The 14,902-nt window shown below is 38.7% G+C and overlaps 1 protein-coding gene across 4 annotated transcripts in view; it reads right to left on the reverse strand.

The window, feature by feature from the left end:
• The window catches only part of UNC5D (unc-5 netrin receptor D), a 583,419-nt gene that overhangs the window by 222,794 nt on the left and 345,723 nt on the right, over positions 1–14,902 (reverse strand). For all 4 annotated transcript variants that reach the window (XM_017862255.1, XM_017862274.1, XM_017862279.1 and 1 more), the window contains exon 3: positions 2,617–2,760. In XM_017862255.1, the coding sequence (XP_017717744.1) occupies positions 2,617–2,760 (144 nt within the window). The remainder of the gene's footprint in view (positions 1–2,616; positions 2,761–14,902) is intronic.

Below are 14,902 nucleotides of genomic sequence, written 5' to 3' on the forward strand. Positions count from 1 at the left end.
ATTTTTTTTTTTTTTTTAAATTTTTATTTTTATTTTTTTTTTTTTTAGTAGAGATGGGGTTTCTCCATGTTGGTCAGGTTGATCTTGAACTCCCAACCTCAGGTGATCCACCCACCTCAGCATCCCAAAGTGCTTGGATTGCAGGCATGAGCCACAGCACCCAGCCTGTGTTTTCTATTTTTACCATTGTTTATTCTCTCATACCTGAGAGAGTTGGGGACGTAGGACTGACCCAGAATAAATTTTTATAGAATCCATATATCTATAATCTATAGAAAAATTACCAGGTTACTAAAATTTTAATTCGATTTGTTTCAGTCAGGATTAACACACCTGCAAGTGAGAGATGGTGGTGGAGAATCAAATATAAAGTAATAGCTGATGATTGATAAATGCTCATATGTGCCAGGCACATTTTTAGATATAGTTTACCTCTAACTATCAAAATAATTCTATGAACTAGGCACCCTTTTATCAATGAAAACATTAAGACACATAAATGAAATAATTTTCCTACCATCACTAAACTAAGCACTGGAACAGACTTAGTCCTGTTGGAAACCAACAGGACTCTAGAGTCTGGGTTCCTCCCCATGCGACGCATGTATGAAAGTAGAAACTGTAGGAGCAAAGGCACACGTCAAATATGTGAGGGTGACATGCAGAAGAGCAAAGTGTTTAGAAGGACAGAGAATACTGTACACCACGAATGGCAACGGGAAACTAACAAACGTGTATTTGAGCCATTCTTTGCAACATTTTGAAAGCAAAAACAAGGTTTTTCCCTGGACAAAACTCCTGCAAGTTTCTAGCGGGCCACTGGTAATGAAGAATTAAGTGAGCAAGAAGGATGGAGATGGGAAGGACGGGCATGTGCAGAGAACAGGGAGATGCTATTTACAGTAGTTCAGAGTATAGGTCATGTGGGCCTCAGAGAAGTAAAGAACAAGAAAGGAAAAAGTGAGGGTGAGCAGAAAAAAATTGAGGGGACGTATGTTGAAATCCCCTCTGCTGTTTTGCAGATAGAGCCTTGAAATTACCTATTTTATCTTGACTCAAGTCAGATGCCCTGGCAGGTCTGACTGACACCATGCTGGGAGCATAGACATGAACTTGTTAAGAGGAGATTAAATGCAAACATATTCCCTCTCTCAGCTGGCCTGCTACTTTAAAGTCATAAAATAATTGTTGGCTAAAATTAATTAACTAAATAACTATGGGAAAATATTTCCCATGGCTCTCACATCAAGAGCCTGGCTTATGAGGTGACCTCTTCTCCCTGGCCTATCAGAACTCAGTTAACACCCAGGAGAGGGCCTCCCCAAATCGCCAGAATGAAGGTGACATGCGTATTTTAAGAGGAAGATTTCATTTCCCAGGAAACATAAATGTCTCTGCAAATAGCAATTCACTTCTATTCTTAATCCCTAAACCATCAACATCTGCTATGAAGAATTACTTGAGTCCTCAAGTAAATCTTTCTCGCCCTGTATTCTTCATGATGCTCTTAAAAGGCGGTATTTGAATAAAACAACAATAACCATCTCTTTCCCCATCTCCCAATTTCTTTCTGGAGGTGATTTTGCAGTCCCAGGCACACAAAAGAGGTTTTATGGGGATCCATAGAGGTGGAATAATGTAAGTGGGGAGAGTTGAGGATATTTTCAAGGAGGAGACAAAAAGTTTGTGTATTTATGAAACTTTTTTAAAATTATAAAACACTGATGCTGAAATATGATAAAGAAATCTTGGACTCTTCTGAGAAGCAATTTTCTTTCTTTCATACTTTTTTCCAAGTGTGTATTTTTTTTTTCTTTTTTTAGTCCTACTTGAGTCAAACTAATGCAGTTTTAAAACCCATTTCTGTGTTTTAAGATTCAGAGAGAAGAGATTCAACAGTAGGCTATAAAAATGCCATAATATCTTTAATGTAGTACTTTTGCAGATTTGCTGGAAAGTAAACAGTCATTGCTCAACTTTTCCCATAAGTGTCCCTTGAACTTTGTCATTGATGGTGAACAGCAGAATCCATTTGGGTGAATTTCATTCTCTCAGGAACAGGTTTTCCCTGGCTTTGTTGAGCCACCTGCACTCTGACCATCTAGGCAGACTCTCTTAGCCAAACTGATTTGCTGAATGTACTCTGAAGGAAATTATCAAACTTATTTATTTTTTTGAGATACAGTCTCTCTCATTCTGTCACCCAGGTGGGAGTACAGTGGCATGATCTCAGTTCCCTGCAACCTCCACCTCCTGGGTTCAAGCGATTCTCCTGCCCCAGGCTCTCAAGTAGCTGGGATGACAGACACACACCACCACACCTGGCTAATTTTGTATTATTAGTAGAGACGGGGTTTTGCCATGTTGTCCAGGCTCGTCTCGAACTCCTGATCTCAAGTGATCCTCCCACCTTGGCCTCCCAAAGTGCTGGGATTACAGGTGTGAGCCACTGTGCCACACCTGGTTGGAAATTATCAAACATTTTAAAACACCATTTTAAAAGAGTAAATTTAAGTCCTCTCATTGACATTCTGTAGAAGCATCTGACATCCGTAAAGCCTCTCTTCAGCTCTATTTAACTCTTATTTGTGACAAGGTCACTCAGAATGTACTTACAGGCTATGCGCACAGAGGCCTTCCTGCTCTTGGAGGTACCCAGGTGGCTCCATGCCACACACTGGCACCAATAGTCCTCCGGCCCGTGGAAGTCCTCCACCTGTTGCCTGGTAACATTGATGAACACTTCGCGGACCTTCAAGCCTGATGGTGGGAGAGATAAGAGACAAATCAGCTGAGGCTGTTGTATTTCTCAAACAGAAAGTTAAGGTTAGCCAAACCTTTTCTTTTTAATTAAACAATCCTGTTTTTAATCAAGGCAAGGTTTTAATTACTTTGAGAATAATATATTACTGCTAATTAAATTTCCAGAGCTGAGTCGGTTGGAAAGCACACGTGTAAAGTATCATCAACCAACTGTGGCTCCCATGCAATAGAATAGTTCTCACAGTACCTTGACTTAGCGCTGTTTGTCTTTCTTTGGTACTACATTCCTCATAGATTTTACGCAATGTTAATTGCTGAGATTCTAGAAGCCAAAGAGGCCTCCACAAACCAATGTCAGGGACACAGTTCCAAGTTGTTCTAAGCGCCCCTATGTCTGGGTGTGGCAGCTGGGTTGGGTCATTGTAACAGTCTGTCTTAGAAGAAAAAGGAGTCAGTGAACATTTGCAGATGGGGTGACCAGGCTGAAAATCTGAGGAAGGACCAAGGCATCGGCATCAAAGGCTCAGGACAACGAAGCCAATGGGACCGAAAGAAGGAATGAGCACAAAGAGAAGACAAGGTGAAATAAGTTTTTTTTTTTTTTTTTAAGCAATGGGGGTCTCACTATGTTGACCAGGCTGGTCTCAAATTTCTGGCCTCAAGTAATCCTTACATCTTGGCCTCCCCAAATGCTGGGATTAGAGGTGTGAGTCACTTTGCCCAGCCACATGTGGTATTTTGATACATGTACACAATGATATTTTGATACATGTACACAGTATGTAATGATCAGATCAGAGTAACTGGGATATCCATCACTTAAAATACTTTTTGCTTTTCTGTATTTTTTAATTGATATATCATAGCAGTACACATAAACCAAGTTAGTCTTAAAGCCCTGAGAAGAGAACCCAGGGAGGTCCCCATAGCAATGGTATGAGGAGGTGAAGAAAGAGGGGTTTTTATAGAAAGAGTGGCTAAGGGCACAGCAGTGAACTGAGATGCAGCTATAAGACCACAACCTTTTAATGTTTTTTTTTTTTTGTTGTTGTTGTTGTTACTTTACATCCTCCTTCTAAAATTAAACAAATTGTTTTGTGCTTCTAACTGGAGAGCGTGAGCTTCTTCTCCACCTTTGACCAAGGACTATCAACCTTTCTTTCTTTGGGATGAACAGTCGCCCTGTACCAATGATGCAAGGGGCACCTCACTTGCCTCACCAGCTAACTCATCACAAACAGGGAAGCAGCCTTCACAGCCAGCCATGTCCTCTCCATCCAACACACATTCTCTGAGGTTGTGCCTTTCTCTAGGATAGGCAGGTTGGGAGAAAAGAAGGGGATGCTTATTGAATTCCACCTAACCGCCTCGTGCCATGATAAGCCTTGAACCTATGTGCTCTTTACATTTTCACGGTACTCTGTGGTGGTGCATGCTATGGTGTCCCTACATTGCAGAGGAAAGAACTATGACTCAGAGAGGCTACGTCATTTGTCCACAGTCAGAGTTTGTAAATGAAGGGTCCGGTGTGTGAGCCTGGTGGTCTTACACTAAAACCAGCACTATGTTCAGGTGCCTTTTAATAATTCAATTCTGTCCCTTTATTTTAGTACTTACACTTAATTGTGGCAATAAGGTTAATACACGGAACTATTTTTTAAATTAAGTAACTAACTATGCTTTTTTCTCTAAGTCCAGAAGAAATTCAGGGGATAGAAGCATCACTATAATCAAAATGAGTCCAGAAGTCCCGATGGAGGAGGTAGATCATGATTATATCTTGGTTTCAGGATTTAAAAAACAAGAATGGAGGTGTAGGATTAGTCAGGTTGGGGAAATGTTCCCTTCCACCCAATCAATAGCGTGTTATTTATAGTGCCTGATGAGAGGTGGTCATGGCCACATAAGTCACCATGTGCAGTTTGAGGTATACTTTCTAAATTTGTAGGAGGAACCCACATAACAGAAAATCATCTTGATGATAGTTGGTAACTCACGTTTCCCCTGTTTGTGAAAGTACAAAAGCACTGAGTTTTCCCTGTCAGAGACTATTAGTCCAGAAAGCCAACTCCTAAATCAAATAGAAGAAAAGAAGCCTTAAAGGTGATGATGATGTTGTTCCTGCTGCTTTGTTTTTTCTTTCTTCACACTTTAATGAAAGAGGAAATATGAATGGGTGGACAAAGACCAGGAAAAGGCAGAGTTGGCAGGCAAAGGCAAGAGGGAAGAATGTCACAGAAAGTGGAAATAAAGGTTTTAAAAAAGTTTCTTAGAAGCAGACAAAAACATATACTGGGGAAAGGACACCCTAATTCAATAAATGGTGCTGGGTAACTGGATCGCCAAATGCAGACGAATGAAATTGGATACCTCTCACCACATACAACTATTAACTCAAAATGGATTAGAGACTTGAATGTAGGACCTTAACTTGTAAAAATTCTAGAAGAAAACCTAGAAAAATTCTTCTAAACATTGGCCTAGGCAAAGAATTTATGACTAAGAACCAAAAGCAAATGCAATAAAAACAAAAATAAACGAGACAAACTGAAAAGCTTTGCACAACAAAAGAAATAACAGAGTAAATAGCCAACCTATAGAATAGGAGAAAATATTTGCAAACTATACATCTCACAAAGAATAATATCCAGAATCTACAAGGGACTCCAGCAGATCAGCAAGAAAAGACAAATAATCCCAGTAAAAAGCAGGCAAACAACACGAACAGATGGTTTTCAGAAGAAGATATGTAAATATCCAACAAAAATAGAAAAAAGTACTCAACATTACTAATTATAAAGAAATGCAAATTAAAACCACCATAAGCTACTACCTTACACCAATCAAAATGACCGTTATTAAAAAGTCAAAAAATAATAGATGTTGGCATGGATGTGGTGAAAAGGGAATACTTACACACTGTTGATGGAAGCGTAAATCAGTAAAACCTCTGTTGAAAACAGTAGGGAGATTTCTCAAAGGACTAAAAGTAGATCTACCACTTGATCCAGTAATCCCACTACTGGGTATCTACCCAAAGAAGAAGAAGTCATTATATCAAGAAGATACCTGAATTCGTATGTTTATCACACCACAATTCATAATTGCAAAGATATGGAATCAAGCTAAGGGCCCATCAACCAATAAATGCACAAAGAAAATGTATTATATTTATATCATGGAGTGCCACTCAACCATAAAAAAAGAATGAAATCATGTATTTTGCAGTATATTGGATGGAACTGGAGACCATTTTCCTAAATGAAGTAACTCAGGAATGGGAAACCAAACACTGCATGTTTTCACATATAATTGGGAGCCAAGCCATGGGTATACAGGGCATACAGGGTGGTATAATGGACACTGGATTCTCAGAAGTGGGGAGGACTGGATAGGATGAAGGATATAAAACTACTTATAGGATACAATGTACACTATTTGAGTGACAGGTACATTAAAAGCCCAGACTTCACACTATACAATTCATCCTTGTAACCAAAAACCACTTGTACCTCTAAAGCCATTAATTTATTTTGTTTGTTAGGACAGAAAGCAGGCTGGAGTGGAGCATGTATATTATAAAGTAAAGTTGAGCAGGTTAAAGGGAGGCATTAGACTCTGGAGAAGAAGACTTGCTTTATGTTTTCCTCTCTGGGCAAATGGTTGATGAGCTCCTTTAAAGAGGAAAAGGCGGGAGAGAGAACATCCATCAAGTGCACACAGGTAGGAGCAGGTAGAGTGACTTTAATATTTCAGAGCTCCTATACTGCAGAACAGGGAGACCTATTAAAGCAGAATACACCTACACTCTGAGAAGTGGAGTCTCACCAAAGAAGCATTCAATAACCTTTAAGGTCAGAAATGTGTTTAAGCATTTTACCCAACTGCTACAAGACGACACATTCATCTCTTCAGCACACAAATTATTCTCCAGAATGGACCATAAGGTAGGCCACAAAATAAGTCTCAAAAAATTCAAAAATATAAATTGAAGAGGAGAGAATACTTCCAAACTCATTCCATGACAGCAGCATTACCAAAACCAGACAAAGACACAACACCAACAAAAACAAAACTACACGCCCATATACTTGATGAACACAGATGCAAAGATCCTCAATGAAATACTAGCAAACCAAATTCAATAACACATTCAAAGGATCATTCACCATAATCAACCAGGATTGATTTCAGAGAGGTGAGGAAATTTTGACATATGCAAATCAATAAACATGACACATTAACAGAACCAAAAATAACAAGAAAACATGATCATTTAAATAGATGCTGAAAAAGCATTTGACAAAATTCAACATCCCTTCATGATAAAAACCTCAAAAAACTATACATAGAAGGAACATACCTCAAACAATAAAGGCCATATATGACAAACCTACAGCCAACAACGTACTGAATGAGAAACACTGAAAGTCTTTCCCCTTAATCTGAAACACAACAAGGATGTTCACTTTTATATTTTTATTCATCGTAGTATTCGAAGTCCTAGCTAGAGCAATCAGGGAAGAGAAACAAATAAAAGGCATCCATTTGGAGAGGAAGAAGTCAAATTAGCCTTGTTTGTAGATAACTTGATCTTATATTTAGAAAAATGTAAAGATTCCACCAAGAAACATTGGAACTGATAACTGAATTCTGTATAGTTGCAGAATACAAAATCTATGTACAAATATCAGTAGCAATTAAATATGTTAGTGGTGAGTAATCTGAAAAAGAAATCAAGCAAGCAATCTCATTTACAATAGCCCCTGACCGCACCCCGCCCCTCCAAAAAAAAAAAAAAAAGAAAAAATACCTGGGAATAAACTTAACCAAAGACATGGAAGATCTCTACAAAGAAAATGATAAAACTCTGGTGAAGGAAATTGAAGAGGACATACACAAAAGTAAAGATATTCCATGTTCATGGATTGCAAGAATTAATGTTATTAAAATGTCAATACTACACAAAGCAATGTACAGATTCAAGACACTCCCTATTAAAATACCAATGACATCTTTCCCAAACATAGGAAAAGCAATCCTAAAATTTGTATGGACCCATAAAAAACTCTGAATAGCCAAGGCCAAAGGTATCAAGAACACTGAGGAAAGGATAATATCTTCAATAAATGGTTCTGGGAAAACTTGATATCCATATACAGAACATTGAAGTTAGACCCTTATCTCTCACCATATACAAAAGTCAGATCAAAATAAAAACAAATCTAAGATATGAAACTATGAAACCACTCAAAGAAAACACTGAACAAACTCTCCAGGACACTGGTTGAGGCAAAAATTTATTTAATAAGTCCTTAAAAGCACAGGTAACCAATGTCAAAATAGACAAATAGGATTACATCAAGCTAAAAAGCTTATGCACTACAAAGGAAATAAACAACTAAGAGACAACCCACAGAAAATGAGAAAACATTTGCCAACTATCTATCTGACAAGGGATTAATAACCAGAATATATGAGATGTTCAAACAACTCAATAGCAAAAAACAGAACAAAAGATTTAAAAATGGGCAAAAGATCAAGACCTGAACAGACATTTATCAAAAGAGGATATACAAATGGCCAAAAAATATATTCTAAAATAGCCAACATCACTAATCATCAGGGAAATGCAAATCAAAACCACAACTCACCCCAGTTAAAATGCTTTTTGTCAAAAAGACAAAAAAAGATAGGTGCTAGAGAGGATGCGGAGACAGAGAACCCTCATACACCATTTTTGGGGATGTAAATTAATACAGTCACTATAGAAGACAGTATAAAGGTTCCTTGAAAAACTAAAAATATATCTTCCATACGATTCAGCCATCCCACTACTAGGCATATATATCCTCTCAAACAGGAAATCAATATATCAAAGAGAGATCTGCAACCCCATGTTTATTAGACTATCCACAATAGTCAAAATATGGAATCAACCAAGTATCCGTCAATAAAGGAATGAAGCAAATGCGATATGTATATATATTTATATATATATATACACACACACACACACACACACCCCATGAAATATTATTCAACCATATAAAGGAATAAAATCTTGTCATTTGTAGCAACATGAATGAAACTGGAGGTCATAAGTGCAATAAGCCAAGCACAGACGCAAATATCACACGTTCTTACTCATATGTGGGAACTGAAAATGTAGATGTCATGAAAATAGAGAGTACACTGGTGGTTACTAAAGGTCAAGAAGAGGAATGAGGAGAGAAGACAGGTTGAAGAATGGGTAATAAAACACAGTTAAGTAGAAGGACTAAAATCCAGTGTTTGACAGTCTAGTAGAGTGACAATAGTTAACAATAATCTATTGCATATTTCAAAATTTCTAGAAAAGAAGAATTTGAACATTCCCAGTAGAAACATAAATGCTTGAGATGATGGATATTCCTATTATCCTGATTTGATTATTAGCCATTATATGAAGGTATCAAAATATCACTTGTGCCCAAAAATATGTTAATTATGTATTAATTAAAAGAAGAAATAGGTTCAAGCTAATGGGAAGAACTTTCATTTTTTTCACTTTCCTCATCTTATTAGAATATCAAAGCTATCGATGTTTTTCAGCTTGAAGACAAAGACCAGCACCATCTCAAAATGATTCAGGGTTATCATGTTTATAAAGTAGGGAATGTCCAAATCCAAACCACAAAACTTGCTGTGATTTAATCTTGGCACCACGGTATTTTAAGAATACCCAGGATTTTTTTCAATAAAGTGTTTTAACAGATTTATACATGGAAGTGACTTTTATGAAGGAAGAAGTTGACACTCACAGGTCCCGAGAGACAGGAGGCACAGCAAGCCATGTAGAGCCACATAGGTAAGCCTGAGGGTCTTTCAGGAGGCAGAAGGGGTGGGGGAACATGTGGCCAAGGGCTTTTCCATTGTGGTTTGCATGGGAAGAAACAATATACTGGGATTGGCTAGCTTGCATAATATCAGTGGCTCTGGGGCATCCTGGCTATCCTAGTCCTGGGGTTAGGGCAGGGGAACAGCAGGGGAACAGTGGTCTGGAGTATAAGAGCTCCATAGAAATGGGAGTTAGGGGTGTGGCCTCTGGATCCCTTGGTTTGTGTATGAAAGGCAAACTCACAGGCAAGTTGTTTGATCTCTTTAAAAATTAGCCAGCCCTGGGCAGAGCGGTCCCTACAGGGTCAGCAAGGCCCCAACTAGAAAACGTGGTCACATAGACAAAGAACAGCACACTGTGCTTTGGAAAGCATAAACAAGGGACCAGAGCACCCCACTATGAAGATTGTATCTGGTCTTACCCCATTCTTGTCAGGAGGTTTTGCAACCCCTCATTCAGGCTAACCACACAGTTGGAAGGAAAATGCTGAAGTGAAGGTTTCAACATTAGGATGGCTCAGTTACCAGCAGAGGTTCCCCATGTGATCAGCAGAGCAAAATGCACATGAAACAACTGCTCCCAAACACAGTATTTTCTCAACCGGTGGCATCAGAGTGGCAGGCTTCTTTACAAGGCCACAAGTGACATGACCATCCCACAAAAGGTATATTATCTCTCTAGATTAGGCCTTCTTCTAACATGAGGTCTTCAGTTTTATCACACCATCCCCTCTAAAAGAAGCCTTGGCAAATCATGAATTCTTTGTATCTATTAAATGTTCCCCCTACCATAACAAGAAATAACTGTTGAATAAGATGTTTTAAATACATACTTTCTCAAATCCTCACTGATCAAATGATACACATACAAATACACATTTACATATGCAGTTTACATGTACACATACCCATATACACATATGTAATAGTATATGTGTATATATATACACACATACATATACATTATATATTCACACATGAGAAATATCCAAGGAATGCGACTTTAAGAAAAATGCTCTTCCCTATCTCTTCCTCCACTGAATTTCATCTAACAGTGTTCATGCAGAAATGGCTATCTACTTCTATATCTCCAGAGATGGCAGCTAACTTGTTCACAGGAAATGCTACAAGGGAGTGGAAGTTCCAGGCAAATAAAAAATAGCATGTCATAAATAAGAGTAGCATTGTACCTGATAACTGGAGTAACTCTAATAAGCATAGAAAAGTCCAACCCTTTAAATTATTGTGCAAATTATAACCATCAGCCTTTGTTATGGAGAGTCTTAGAGAATATACAAATACGACTATGATACTGATATGCTAATAAGCCTTCTAGACCGTTGGATGGTTTAGTTGTAGATAGACTAATGCTGGCAGCCGATGAATAATTGCTCTGCATGTACTAAACATAACAGAGCAGCACAGAACTTCATCATTTGTCAGCTTTATTTGTTTAACTGAGAAAAATGCTGACAGCAGTTATTGCTATAATCCCCTTATTTATCAGACAGAAAACACTAGTTACTCTTAGCAGGTCTAATTCTGTTGGGAGACTAAAAGTTAAAGGATTTTCAAACTAATTGAAGGTATATACTTCACTGTGCAAGGAAGAGAAATGTAAAAGAGAGGAGGGAAGAAATGGAGAGGGGAAAATAAAACGCTTTATTTCTGGTCAACTTTTAATAAAAGGGTGACAGTCATAGTCTAAGATCCTAACTTGTTCTGGACAAAATAGAGAATTCTGGAATAGTATTTAACATTCAGCACCATGCCAACCCCAGCCCGGTGCCTACCAACAGCTGGCCCTGAGCTTTTTATCCACTGCTCGTTATTGCACTGACAAAGCCTGTCAGCAGCATCCTGCTGTGGTTACCCTTTCCAGCCAGTTCTCAAACACACCTGGTGATGGGTACTTGGGGAGGAATTTGATACAGTTCTCAAATGCTTGCCTCCCCATTCAGCCTTACTGCTTCAATCATTTGGAAGTTCTCTGTAGTAGGATGCTCGGCTTACCAACTGGAATCAATAGATTCAAGAAGGAAGTGAGAATCCCTCCCTCTAAGATGTTTATCATATCCCCAACCATAACGAAGCAGTAAATGACCAGCTAACTAGGTTTTGGTAGAATCATTTTCTCATCCCAGTCTCGGTGCCTACTTTCTGGGACTTTTTCAGTTCAATGTTTCAATTTCTTTGTACCTCATTGTTCACCTTATAGCACTTCATGATCGGGGCTGAGAAAATGAGTATTCTATTCTTTGTAGACAAAGTGCCAAAGAATTATTCCAATACAACTTCATGAGTAATGCAAGGCCTTGCTCAGTTCTCTGGGAGAGAAACAAAGCAATCCAACTCCCTTGAAAAGCAATAGACCTTTTTTTTTTTTTTTTTTTTTTTTCCCCTAGAGACAGAGTCTTGCTCTGTCGCCCAAACTGGAGTTCTACTCTGTGATCTCGGCTCACTGCAACCTCCACCTTTCAGTTCAAGCAATACTTGTGCCTCAGCCTCCCAGGTAGCTGGGATCACAGGAATGCACCATCACACCCACCTAATTTTTGTGTTTTTAGTAGAGATGGGGTTTTGCCTTGTTGACCAGGCTGGTCTGGAACTCCAGGCCTCAAGTGACCCACCCACGTCGGCCTCCAAAACTGCTTGGATTACAGGCATGAGCCACTGTGCCTGGCCTGAAAAGCAATATTCTCCTATATTCAAGAGTTTTCTTGAAAGAACCACGAACTTCCAAAGTTTCTCAACCCCTCTGATGCCTGGATTTGGCTGAGGTATCCTCTCTTACTCTGATGTCTCCTGAGCAGACAGAAAGCCATTTCAATTGGAAAAAGTGAGTCTTCCACTTACATAAGGGAATGTTTTCCACTTGTCTATTACTGCTTCAGGATCAGAGCATCGAAAACTATACTTCAATAATGAGATACTCCCTCATATTTTGAATAACACATTGTTATTATCATTATTAGTTATATAGTATTTGCATGGCCCTTTACTTTTATTAATACCATCACAGGCATTTTGGTCTTTCATCTTAACATTGTGTTACTATTATTTCTATTTTTTAGTATTATTATTTTGCCACAGGTCCCCTACCATAAGCAACAGATCAAAGATTTCATAAGGTTTATGACATATTTTGCTGGAAAGACAATTATTGAGCACCCTGTATGTGCCTGTCACTGTTTCTCTCTTGTCACCCAGGCTGGAGTGCAGTGGCACGATCTTGGCTCACTGCAACTCCCACCTCCCAGGTTCAGGCGACTCTCCTGACTCAGCCTCACAAGTAGGTGGGATTACAGGGGCCCACCACCATGCCTGGCTAATTTATATATATATATATATAGAACCTCACATACTTAGCATGTATGATAACACTTAAAATCTACTTTTAATAAATTTCAATTATATATAATAACAGTAAATTGTCATTAACAGTGGTCGTGATTTTGTACAATGTAAATCTCTTGAACTTATTCCTCCTAATTGAAATGTATTTTCAAAATTTCCCTCCACTGTACTCCACCTACCTGTCCCCAGTCCCTGGTAACCACCATTCTACTATCTGCTTCTATGAGTTTTTGACTTTTTTAGATTCTACATGTAAGTGATATTTGTCTTTCTGAGCCTGGCTTATTTTGCTTAATATAATGTCCTCCAGGCTCATTCATGTTGTTGCAAATGACAAATTTTCCTTCTTTTTAAAGGCTGAATAGTATTTTGTTGTGTATATTACAACATTTTAAATCCATTCGTTCACTGATGGACGTTTAGGTTAACTCCATATCTTGGCTACTGTGAATAGTGCTGCAGTGAACATGGGAATGCAGATATCTTTTCGACATAGTAATTTAATTTCCTTTGGATATATACCTAGTAGAAGGATTGTTGGATTTATATGGCAGTTCTATTTTTAAGTTTTTGAGGAACCTCCCTACTCTCTTCCATAATTTATATCTAATGACCTTTGTTAACTCTTACTAATTCTGGTAATTTATCTGAGAAATTCCTAAGATTTTCTATATAGATCAAGGATTAGAAAACTTTGGCCTATGGGCCAAATTTGGCCCACTTACTGGTTTTATTTATTTTATGTTTTAAAGACAGGGTGTCAATCTGTTGCCCAGGCTAGAGTGCAGTGGTGCGATCATGGCTCACTGCAACATTGAACTCCAGGGCTCGGGGTCCTCCTGTCTCACCCTCCTGAGTACCTGGGACTACAGGTGCACACGGCCACACCTGGCTAATGTTTTAAGTTTTTTGTTGTTGTTGAGACGGAGTCTTGCACTGTTGCCCAGGCTGGAATGCAGTGGTGCGATCTCGGCTCACTGCAACCTCTGCCTCTCAGGTTCAAGCAATTCTTCTGCCTTAGCCTCCCGAGTAGCTGGGATTAAAGGCACCCGCCACCACACCCAGCTAATTTTTTTGTATTTTTAGTAGAGACGGGGTTTCACTATGTTGATCAGGCTGGTCTTGAACTCCTGACCTTGTGATCCGCCTGCCTCAGCCTCCCAAGTGCTGGGATTACAGGCGTGAGCCACCGCACCTGGCCATGTTTTAAAATTTTTTTGGAGATGAGGTCTCACTATGTTGCTCAGGCTGGTCTCAAACTCCTGGGCTTACGCAATCCTCCCACCTTGGCCTCCCAAAGTGATGGGATTACAGGCAGGAGCCACTGTGCCTGACCACTGCCTGGTTTTATAAAGAAAGTTTTTATGAACGCAGCCACATGTATTCATTTACGTACATCTATGACGGCTCAGAGACCATGTAGTATACAAAGCCTAAAATATGTACTACCTGGTCCTTTATAGAAATAGTTTGCCAACCCCTGATATATCATCTATGAATAATATTGTTTTCTTCTTTCCAATCCATATATAATTGTTTTCTTCCTTCTTTTATTGCACCAACTAGTACGCTCCCCCGCTTCACCCACCCCATGACACTGATGAATAGTAGTGGTAACAGTGAGCAAGTTCTTCTTCCAGATTTTAGGGAGAAAACTTCTTAAGGTTCACCATTTTAAAATGTGCTGTAATTTTTTAGTATATACTTTTGGTAAATTTCCTTCTATCTCTAGTTAATTAATGATTCAGGAGTTTCATTGAGGTATAACTTACATGCCATAAAACTCACTCATTTTAGGTGTAAATTAAGTAATTATTTATTTATTTTTATTATGTATTTATTATTTATTTATTTATTTATTTTTGAGACAGAGTCTCGCTCTGTTGTCCAGGCTGGAGNATAG

This window comes from Rhinopithecus bieti, unplaced genomic scaffold (genome assembly GCF_001698545.2).
Source record: "Rhinopithecus bieti isolate Rb0 unplaced genomic scaffold, ASM169854v2 scaffold_2524, whole genome shotgun sequence".
Classification (NCBI taxonomy): domain Eukaryota; kingdom Metazoa; phylum Chordata; class Mammalia; order Primates; family Cercopithecidae; genus Rhinopithecus; species Rhinopithecus bieti.